This window comes from Xenopus laevis, chromosome 2L (assembly GCF_017654675.1).
Source record: "Xenopus laevis strain J_2021 chromosome 2L, Xenopus_laevis_v10.1, whole genome shotgun sequence".
Taxonomy (NCBI): Eukaryota; Metazoa; Chordata; class Amphibia; order Anura; family Pipidae; genus Xenopus; species Xenopus laevis.
The window spans coordinates 92,144,546-92,156,579 of record NC_054373.1 but is presented as its reverse complement, the minus strand read 5'-3'; the positions used below and the strand labels follow the sequence as shown (position 1 = coordinate 92,156,579).

Genomic DNA, 12,034 nt, shown 5'->3' with positions numbered 1-12,034 from the left:
TTGCCTTCCGCCAAAACCCCTCGAGAAGGTGAATGTCTCCACTGCGGAACTAAAGACTTTGCCCTCCACTTACAAGGGATTTTCCGATGTGTTTTGTAAAAAGTCTGCAGAGTTCCTTCCCCCACATCGCTCCTATGACTGTCCGGTTGAACTCCTGCCAGGAGCCATGCCCCCCAGAGGGCGCACTTACCCTCTCTCTCCTGCTGAGACTACCGCTATGAAGGAGTACATCCAAGAAAATCTCCAGCGAGGGTTTATCCGCCCTTCTACCTCTCCTGCAGGGGCTGGGTTCTTCTTCGTGGAGAAGAAGGACGGAAGCCTTCGGCCTTGTATAGACTATCGGGGCCTGAATAAGATCACCGTGAAAAACAGGTACCCCCTGCCCCTGATTGCCGAGCTCTTTGACCAGTTGAAAGGAGCAAAGATTTTCTCCAAGTTGGATCTCCGGGGGGCCTACAACCTCATTCGCATCCGGGAGGGTGACGAATGGAAGACGGCATTCAACACTCGGGATGGGCACTATGAATATCTTGTCATGCCCTTCGGCCTATGCAATGCTCCTGCCGTCTTCCAGGAGTTTGTTAATGATGTGTTCCAAGATCTCCTAGGAAGGTTCGTAGTCGTATACTTGGACGACATCCTGATCTTCTCCAAGGACCTTGAAAGTCATCGCTCCCAGGTGAAGGAGGTACTCTCTCGTCTGAGGAAGAACTCTCTCTTCGCCAAGTTGGAGAAGTGTGTCTTCGAGGTATCCAAGATCCCCTTCCTAGGGTACATTATCTCTCCAGAGGGATTTGAGATGGACCCCGTGAAAGTGTCGGCCATCCAGGAGTGGCCTCTCCCACTGAGTACCAAGGCAATCCAGAGATTCATCGGATTTGCTAATTATTATCGACAGTTCATCCGGGGGTTCTCTTCCCGCATTGCACCTATCCTGGGGTAAACCAAGCCTGTGGCCTCCATCTGCCTTAGAAGCCTTTCAGTCCTTGAAAGAGGCCTTCACGTCCGCTCCTGTTCTCCGACATCCCAATCCCGAACTATGATGTCGGAAATCGAGAACTCTTGGCAGTCAAGCTTGCCCTTGAAGAATGGCGTCACCTCCTGGAGGGCTCTGAAATTCCTGTCCAGATTTACACAGATCACAAGAATCTGGAGTTTATACAGTCCCTCAAGAGGCTAAATCCCAGACAAGCCAGGTGGGCCCTTTTCTTTTCTCGATTTAACTTTGTTTTGACTTATCGCCCAGGTTCCAAGAATCTGAAGGCCGACGCCTTGTCTCGTAGCTTCACTCCGGTGGACCGTGACCCTGAGAGGCAGGAACCAATCATTCCACCAGTCAAGATCATTGCCTCTCTGTATCCCCAATTTGCCGACCAGATCTTGGCTGGGCAGTCCTCGGCTCCTCAAGATACTCCGATTGGCATGGCCTTCGTCCCTCCAGAACTTCGCCTGGCCATCCTGCAACAGACCCACTGCTCCAGGCAAGCTGGACATCCTGGTCCGGCCAAGACCCTTGAACTCTTGAGGCGCCTAGTCTGGTGGCCTGATATCCGCAAGGATGTAAAGGACTTTGTGGCTGCTTGTAATGTCTGTGCCACTTCTAAGCCTAGCCATTCCCGCCCCAGCGGGTTGTTACAGCCTTTGCCGGTTCCCTCTCGTCCGTGGACGCACCTCTCTATGGACTTTATTGTCGAACTTCCTCCCTCCGGTGGGAATACTGTGATCTGGGTTGTCATAGACCGCTTCAGCAAAATGGCCCATTTCATCCCTTTGAAGAAGTTACCCTCTGCGGTGGAATTATCCCAACTCTTTATTAAGTACATCTTCCGCCTGCATGGTTTCCCGGTGGAGATCGTCTCCGACAGAGGCACCCAGTTTACCGCCAAGTTCTGGCGTTCCCTATGTAAAGACTTGGGAATAACACTTCAATTTTCGTCTGCCTACCACCCGCAGACGAATGGGGCAGCTGAACGTGTGAACCAAGCCCTGGAACAGTTCCTGAGGAACCACGTATCCCTCTGCCAGGATGACTGGTCTGATCTCCTCCCATGGGCGGAATTCGCTCATAATAATGCTTGTCATTCCTCTACAGGGAGGTCTCCGTTCATGTCGGTGTATGGTCAGCATCCTCAAGCTTTTCCCCAAGACTTTGTGCTATCTGACGTCCCGGCTGCTGACGATTCCGCAGCCCATATGTCTGCTATTTGGGCTGCTACCAAGTTGAACCTAGAGAAGAGCGCTCTTGTTCATAAGACTTTCGCGGATCGTCGTCGAAGATCCTCTCCTCCCTACAAGGTGGGTGATAATGTCTGGCTCTCTTCCAGAAATATCCGGTTGAAGATACCATCTCCCAAGTTGGGTCCAAAATTCGTGGGTCCATTTCCCATCTTGGAGATAATCAACCCTGTGGCTGTCAGACTCCAGCTTCCACCAGAGATGAGAATCCCCAACGTGTTCCACGTGTCTCTGGTGAAACCCGCCATCACCAACCGGTTCTCTGGCGGTCAATCTCCTCCTCCTGCCATCTCTGTGGAGGGTCAACTCGAGTACGAGGTGGAGAAAATCCTAGACTCCAGGATCTCCAGAGGGTCCCTTCAGTACCTCATTCAGTGGAGGGGCTTTGGCCCTGAAGAATGCTCCTGGGAAGGACACCGTGATGTTCACGCTCCTCGTCTGGTGAGGGAGTTCCACTCCAAATTTCCCCAGAAGCCAAGTCCTGGTGGTCCGGAGGCCCCCCGTGAGGGGGGGGTACTGTCACGATCGCCGCCCGGAGCTCCGGGCGGCGCGTCCCTCCTTGCCGGCGTCGCTCCCAAAATGGCGGCGCCTATGGCCGCCACGTGGGTAGCGGCGCCGGCGCGATGACGTCAGCGCGTCGACGTCGGCGCAAGAGCGTCAATGACGTCAGAATGGCGCCAAATTTGAAAATAAAAGCGCCAACTAGACGCCAGAATGGCGCCCAAGAATAGGAATACTTTCCCTAAAGTGTATCCTGGGTTTCCTGTGTGCCTTATTGCCAAATCTTGTTCCTGATCTGTTCCTTGACCCTTTGCCTGGACTTTGGACTTTGTTTGTATTCTGCCTGCCTGTGAACTCTTGCCTGATCCTGACTATTCTTCGTTTAACCCTTTGGACACCGCGACCTTGTTCCCTCAAGAGGGCTTCCTCCTTGATCCTGACAACCTCCCTGGAGGGAGCTCCCGGCTCCCTGACACCATTCATACAGCAGTTGCACCCATGGCATTGCTACATATTACACCTTTTACCATGATTACAAATCCAGTTGAAGATGCAAGTAGGGTTTCCACTTTTTTTTTTTTTAACCAATACTGTCCTTTGGGTTAGGGGCAATTGGTGATGTCACTTGGGGCAGGGAGGCTGGAAAAAGGGGTGGAGTGGGTATGAAAATGGGCAGGGTAATCTGGCACCAGGAGGAACAGATAAGGGAATTTACCAGCAATCTAATTTAGCTTGTGCCATAGTCTTAAACGTTTATAAAAGTTACCATATTTATGGTGTACATTTGCCCAGGGGCAGTAACCCATAGCAACCAATCAGCAGGTAGAATTCACCTTTTTAAATAGAAGGCATGGTTGCCTAGTGTTACTGCTCCTGGGCAAACTTAGTAGTTTATATTACATAAGGGGGCTAGTGTTTTAAACAAAGCTCTCTCTCCAGTGGACTGAATAGCAGGGGCATTGTCAGATAACGGAATAAGCAGATCTTCCTATAATTCAACCACTAGCCTGAAACAGACTGATCTGAACAATTGGTCTGCTGCTGTCTCATTATAGGAAATGCTGTCAGTCACAGACTTGTCAAATGGGGTCCCTGGTTGATGGGATTGATTTTATATTTGTATATTTTTGATTATATGTGAACAACCCCCATCAAATATAGATCAGGAAGATGATTATTATGGTACAAGTATGGAACCTTTTATCCAGAATGCTTAGGCCCTGGGGTTTCCGGATAAGCGATCTTTCTGTAATTTGCATCCCCTTACCTTAAATCTGCTAAAAATCATTTAAACATGAATTAAACCAAATATTTTTTTGTCACCAATAAGGATTTATTGTATCTTAATTGAGATCAAGTACAAGGTACCGTTTTATTGTTACAGAGAAAAAGGAAATCATTTATAGAAATCTGAATTATATGATTACAATGGAGTCTATGGGAGATGGACTTCCCATAATTTGGAGCTTTCTGGATAACGGATCCCATACCAGTACCATACTTGGACCAATGGCTCAAAGATGGCCAAATCAGTACTTGGTATCTGCCTGTGTATTCAAAGAATAAATGTTGGTGCAGGGCACACTGGTAACTCATTTATATATCAGACCAAAGTTTTGTAGATGAAAAATATATATATTTATACAATCATCTCTTGCCTGACGTGCTTCGTGTCACAAGGGACACTTAATCATAGGCTTGCCTGTGTATTGATATTGACACCTTTATTCTAAATATTAAAACCTATGGTTTAGTTGTAGTTCAACTGGCCGATTGCAGATTTGTTTTGCACTTTGTACACTGCTTGGTGTAAATTACCCTTTATGGCTCATATTTCTAGGAAGAAAAATGCACTACCTAATACAACAGTGGTCCAACAACAAACCTTTTTTGCTATATATAGCTTTCAAAATCTGTTATTTGCCCAGTTACTACTACCAGGTGATGTGTTATTATTTTTCTGACTGCTAATTAATGTACTGTGATGTACTGTGATGCTCCATTGCTTAGCACCATCTAGTAAAAACTCTCTTAAGCAGCCTGGAGGGTATCGAGCAGTGCAACAAAAAAATTGATTTCCTTTGCTGTATGCTCCATGGTTATTTAACACATAAACTAGATTGTGTCCCCTTCTATGCCCTCATTAAAATGTTCCTTGAATGCACATGGCAGCTCCTAGCATCATAATGCCATGAATACAGGACAGACACAATATTTACAATGTACGGCTCTTTCCTGTTCCCTCACTTTGTGCATCGAGCACGAAAAAACTTGTGCTTCCCATGTTACATTCATGGAAAAGATAGTTCCAAGACCGTAGATGGAATTTTATCCTTTTATGTTCCTTAACATGGCAGTGGGCACAAGTTTTTGGTACATGGTGCCATGGTGCAGTCCAAGAAAAGAAAATCATAATAAACATGACATGATTTTCTCTTTCCCTGCCCATGTACACCATCTAAACAGGAAATGGCATTTTATTAACAAACCAACATAAGTTAAAAGAGGCAAACTATATATGTCCTATGACTCGGGTGTTCTATTTGGATTCTGATAAATATGTGCCAATTGCCCCAGGAGTGGGGACCTGTATGAGAGGAGGAGGAGGAGGAGAAGAAAGAGGGAGGGGAGACAAATTCAAGATGTAATTTGCAGCATTGTTGTATGTAGGGGAGGAAGGGAGAGAAAAAATCCTTTCCCTCTCGTGGCTCAATCTCTGAAAAGGGAAACTGTCTTCTAAAGCAGTGGTTAATATTCAAAGGGCAAATGCAAGAAGAGCCGTCTGGATAATAAGAGAAAGGAAACAATTGGTAGCCGACAGTCATTTAGAAGGTTTGGACGTGTGAAAGGGAAGAAGGATCACAAATCTCATCTCCCCAGTGCAGCGAGACACTTGGTTTATTCCGGCTGCAGAAGCAAGGGCTGTTCAATGTAGTGGGATTTTCTTTTGCAAGAAATAACCTGACCTCCCTTTTTCCAGAGATCCCTACAGAATCTGCCATGAAATCCAGCTCAGGATGGATGAAAGAGGGGGACAGGACAGGGTGCAGCTGCACAGTCAGGAGGATATGGGGGGCATGGTGGGTTTTAGGGTTCCTGGAGCTGCAAAGTTGGACCAGGCTTGCGTTTATCAGCTGCAGTCTGCTGGCTGCATCAGCAACGGGTGAGTCCATAAAATGCACTACCCTGTAAGTTGGCAGATAACCCTGCATCTTTTTGTAATGTAATGTGTTCCAGAGAAGAACCCACAGCAGTCATGAGGATGCGAAGAGACTGTATCATAGGAGATGCAGGCAGGCTGCTAATTACACAGCAGCTTGACTGAGATGCTTGTGTGAGAACACCTCATTATGTAGGGCTTTGCCCTTCTGTGCATTCTCCCAAATCACTTCAATTACCCAAAACAGATTTTTTATCATCATATTGATATCTTTTTTTCTGTATGCTGTAACATATCTTTCCATTGAGATTCCTAGTTTGCTTTGCTGATCAGAAATCCCATTCTGCACTGATGAACCTTAACAAGGGCGAAACTAGTCTGCAGATGGGTTCTGAATGGCACTCAACCCAGCAGCTGTATTTTCAGCCCTTTGGGTGGATATTAGCTGGCTGGGATTTCATAGAAAAAAACACAACCGGAGCAGAATATGACAGTCTTGCTCAGAAGTGACTGTTTTGCATTATTAACCCAAAGGCACAGTCTATGCTGATTCAGTAACTTACTTGGACATTTGCTGGAAGTGGTCTCTATGTGAATGTGTTATACCTGTAGGAATCTCCTAGCAGTATTAATGAGATGGCATCATAAAGAGGCTGCTGTCTGATGTCATATGGTCATTGATGTCTTAACCCAACGAAGGCTTGTGTCTCCGATATGCTGCAGGCATATATCATCTGCCTTCATTTTACACTGCTCTCCAGCTCTGTGTTTCATCATGACATATCCAGGGAAATTAGGGTTAACATTACAATCAGGTCCAGCAGATTTTCCTTCAGTGCATTTGGACATAATTGCTTCTATCAGAACCACAGACACATAATCAGAGCTGCTGGGGCACTCTCACTGAGACAAACAAGTCCCCAGTCCCAATGATGCATGCATACAGTAGTGTCCATTCTGTTCCTCTACTTGTCCCAAGGTAATGAAAATGACCAGCTGCTCGTTGAGACCCTACCATTCTCTGCTGCTTGGTCTCTTGCACGTATGCTGTATGATTTACCATACTAAGAATCTGGAGTTGACTTTTCCATATAAATTGATTTCCTCTGGGAGACTTCATGTCTTTATCTGGACATGATCTGGCTTGACCCTTACTTGTACTTTTGCTGCTGTCGATTTGTCCCGGTCCCTAGCGTAATTCATAGATATGCGGTCCCTTAACTATTGTTAAAATTTTATTCTAAATGAGAAAAAAATAATTACACTCCCAATATCTGCCAGAACAGAATCCCATCTTCTCTCCCCACTGTGGTACTGGTACTGTTTCACATGGTTTGAAATGCACTCACAAACACACAGACACATCTATCTATCTATCTATCTATCTATCTATCTATCTATCATCTATCTATCTATCTATCTATCTATCTATCTATCTATCTATCTATCTATCTATCTATCTATCTATCTATCTATCATCAGCATCCATCAATATATAGATTGGATATGAGCATATGCATAACAGCAAGTTAAAGCTGGAACTTGACTCAATATACAGTGCTTCTTGCCATGGCTCCGTATCTCATGTATCTAATTCTATGTACATGAATGATCACCTTCATTATTTTTAATTGGTATGCTAAGACAGACAGACAGACAGACAGACAGATAGATAGATGGATAGACATTCATAAAAAAATAACTGATTGCATTGATCTTAATTGTGAATAACGCTAATGTTAGATCACACACAAAATTCAGGTCTTTTAAGCTGTTGCTGCATTTACTGTGTCATTTAAAGTGTGTGTAGCATACACTATACGTTTTCCCCCTGTTAGATTTCATTCTATCATTCCAAGGGATTCCTAGGGCCCCTAGTAGCGTTACGATGCATCACTTATTTTCAGAGGAAGCACCACATTGATTCGCCAGTAATCTTGTTAAAAACTGTAGGGATTCTTTACAGTTCCTGCCGGGCCGCAAACCTCATGTTTGAGAACATGATCTCTAATTACTACAATTACTACAAAGAAAGCAAAGCAATAGAATATGTGTTGACGCTGTCTGGCTGATAATAGAGTGAAGAAATACACAAACAAACATACAATGGCATGATACATTTATATCAGCTTGTGATTGATGTGACAATAAAACAATGTATAGTTGTTATGCCTTCAGACTCATTTACTTGAGAAATAATCATGACAAAGCAGGAGCAGGTTCTTACATAAGGGCCCATCTTAATACAATCTGTATTTCTAAAGTAGCCGTGGAAATAATTCTTTAAAATAACAGTTCTTTAAAATAATATGGTACCTTTAGTGAGGGGAGATTGCTGCATTAGTTGATCCATCTACTATACAGATTTTGGAGTCATGTTAAATTTCCCTTTTGCTGAATGCCAATATGGATTTTAAAGTGCATCTTTACACTTGACTTTTAAACTTTACAATGGATATCATAATGCACTTAATTAACCATTGCTCATTCCTGTATATTATCCATTATCTTTGACGTGCTCTTTTTAGAGCTGGACTGCACACACATTGAACCTTTTCCAATGAGAACTCAGTATATCTAGGTGCAACCATTCCCTATCTGAAGTTTAATCAGGTTCGCTTTTTCACATGGTTACATTTTGTTCCTTTAGGGTGTTGTAGGTGACTGAGCTGGATAAGTAATAAAGGTTTGTTGCTTGGTTGTAAAGGTTATGAGAGAAGTAGTTAAATGCAGTTATAGAAGGGCTGAAAATATTGCACTGGAAAAAGGTTTTTTACATGTCGTCATTTCTAATGTTTTTTAAAGTATGCTTCCTCAACCTGCTTTGCCTACTGCAAAAAAATTCAACTAAGCATTGCTTTGTGTTAGTAGTGCTTTGCAAAATGCTGACTCATCATGAAATCAACCAATTGTATTTGGTGATATCTGTCAGTTACTCACAGCATGGGTGTGCTGGTTCCAGCTGGAAAATAAGGTTAGGTTGAGGAACTAACAAATAACTCATTATATAAATATGTATTAAACACCTACATTTGTTTTTATAATAGTAATATATTGATATAATGATAGTGATAATAATAATAATAGATAATGCATAATAGTAATAATAATACATAATAATTAGCTTTTTAATCTAGGGCAAATATACCTATGTTTAGGACATATTTATACTGTATAATAATGTTTGTTTCCTACCCTTATAAGGAATAGAAGCTTAACAACAGCGGTGAGCTCAAACCTTACATCCTCCTTTCTCCATACCTGTTGCTCTAAAAGCCATTCTTGCATTACAGTGGAACAAATGTTGGGATTTTGTATCTAATCAGGGGTGTAACTACAAAGTCTCTGTTACAGCAGGGGAGTCCAGGTGGTATAGGGGACCCCATGAGGCCCTAATTAATGATCAACTTCAACATATAATAGTAAAACAGGACAACCTCTTTATATTTTGGGGGCCCTAATATTAATTTGCAGTGGAGCCCATCAGCCCAGTAACATATAGTTATGCCCCTGTATCTAATACAGTATTGTCTACATGTAATGTAAAAAGCTGGAAATTGTGGATGTACCCAGCAAAGCAACTCTGTTTAAGAAACTCAGTTTCAGGTTAGCCAAACACTGCATTCAGTAGTTGTGGAACAAATCCAGGGCAGCAACTTGTCTGCAAAGTTCTTTATTGGGATAATGAGTTACAGCCAAACACCCCAAATGTTGATTAAATCTGGCATAGTACATATTTGCTACCAACATATTTAGGCATATTTCTTCCAGCCTTTGTAGCATAGTTACCCACATTGGATTACATTACATAGCCATTACACTGGAAACCAGTGCTCAGTTATAGAGTTCATATTTGAAACGTAAGAGCCTGTATGTTGTGCATTATGTTTTGGCATATTTGCTGTCAGATGTTGCCATAATGTTACAATCATATTATGTATATTTACTCATGGTTTCATGTAGACAGTGTGAGAAGCACTAAAAACATCCCTTTATTGAATAATTATTAAAATCATAGAGCACACTTAGAAACGTTACATTTGACGTGTTTCATGCCAATAGCCAGTTCTTCAAAAGCAAGTAGATTGTGCATTAGAAACCAAAGAGCTCATGTAGGATAACTATCAGGTGCCCACAGAACAAGGAACTCAGTCTGACAAACCAATTCATGAAAGAGATGAGTTACTGGGCCAAATCAATAGAGGGGACTAACCAACAATGTAGATGATAAATACGAGCTTATTCCCCCTGCTGGTGTGAACTTTGTATATGTTCTTGTTTCATTAATTAAGAGGAAGTAGAAGGAAGGTGTCCTTTCACTTCATATGGTAAGGCTGGAATTAGAAGAGCAGATTTTTAGTCCAGAGAGGCCAAATGCATTCTGATGGAATGACATGATTGTCACTCCAATGTAAGAAATGTTTCAGAAGTCAATGCAAGAAACGTTGAAAAGGTGGTGAAGTCCAATGCAAGAAATGTTGAAAATGTGGTGTAGCTGAAAATGACCATACTGGATGACCATCTCTTTCCATTTGAAACCAACTTACCTCTTACTCTATGCTGTCTAAGTACAGTATGTATAGTAATAATGAATTGCCTGATTTTAGTAGGTGAAGTTACAATTTCAGAAGTCTTGTTTAAGGTTTCAAGAAAGTATCTTCAGCATATATGGTCATTTTGAAGAGTATCCAGACTGGGTGCAAGAGCTGTCCAATCTACCGCAGTCATTATAAATTAATAAATTACATCCCATTGGCAGGCCATAAAAGCAACATCTATTAGTTTATGCTATCACACACGACTTGAGCACACCGTAAAGTTCTGGGATGTTGAGAATTTACTCTGTATTAATTATATCTTACGCTACGGCACTCAGTTCAATATTTCACTACAATTTTTTTTTTAAAATCTGTTAAACAAACAGTCTTTCCCCTAAAGCATTGCTAGTAACTGTAAACCAATTTAGTGAATTAATTGCTTAATAACGTGTCTTTGAGCTTTATTTTTTGAGTAATACACATAAATTACTGCCCCTATCCCAAACTGCTTGTACATTTTAAGTTGGCAGTGTAGTCATAGTAGTAGTGTTTTGGCAACAAGCTTAAAGAGTGAAGAAATGTCATTGATCAAAGGTTTAAAGAAAATATTTATTAAATCTGTTACATAAGAGAATTAGGAGAATTAGATGCACAGATAATATCATACGAAACAAATTTTCATACGATATTTGGTGTGTATATGGTAGAAAAAGAGCGACCAATATCAGCAGAAGACTTGGATATCGATTGGCTCGTTGATCGGGCTGGACGGAAAATTTTGAAGGCACCCAAACATCAGCCATTGCTAGTGCTGACTTGTCAGATACAGGTAGAATTCTATTGTTTCTACATGTATATCTGCCGATTCAGCTCTACACATGTGTATTGAAACAAACAATCTTTCTTGGAATGATCTTTTCCAAAAAAGATCGTAATTGCTATGTCTATGGCCACCTTAAAGGTTGATACGGATGATAGCTTGCATTACAATGTTGCATTCAGGTTTGACTGCATGGAATTTTAATCTCCATTTGTCAATTGCCACCAACCCATCTTTTACTAGTTTATTTATAGATGTAGTAAGGTTTAGTATAGTCAGTGGGAACTTCCATAGTTTTTCCTTGGGTCTGATGTTGATGGCCAATAACTGCCATCTTCAAATCTTATTTACAGTTTTCCTCTTTATATGGCTTGCATGCCAGTCTTTTGTGGATGTGCATCTTGTTTACAAAGAGTATGCTAATAAGTGAATCATCAATTAGCATTGAACACTCTATTGCAAGTAAAATAATGAATGCAATTCCCCAATTGGTTGCTGTGGCTTACTGCACGGGAGAATACTGTACGTGAACAGCATTGCTGAATAAACCCCAATGAGCTGCCAGCCACTTTTTGTTCTTCTTTTTCTAAAGCCGGTCGCCCGTTTATTCTGTGATTTCTATTTTTTAACCTCAACTGTCAAAAACTAAAACATAAGCTATTCTTATCAATATCTAGAGATTTTCTGAGTCTTATAAATATACATTATTGTGTTTATATTGCTAATGCAGTGACAGGATTGCATTGACAGTAATTCCATTCTCAGTTATTTGAAATGGTT

General features: G+C 42.0%; 1 protein-coding gene across 3 annotated transcripts in view; it reads left to right on the top strand.

Moving 5' to 3' along the window:
• Positions 1 to 5,340: 5,340 nt before the first annotated feature.
• LOC108708254 (CUB and sushi domain-containing protein 2-like) overlaps positions 5,341 to 12,034 on the top strand; it is a 591,784-nt gene continuing 585,090 nt past the window's right edge. For 2 of the 3 annotated variants that reach the window (XM_041582173.1, XM_018246760.2), the window contains exon 1: positions 5,342 to 5,899. In XM_041582173.1, coding sequence (XP_041438107.1) covers positions 5,737 to 5,899 — 163 coding nt within the window. In that variant the 5' untranslated portion in view covers positions 5,342 to 5,736. Of the gene's footprint in view, positions 5,900 to 12,034 lie in introns of all 3 variants that reach the window. The other variant, XM_041582174.1, reaches the window with a different exon arrangement.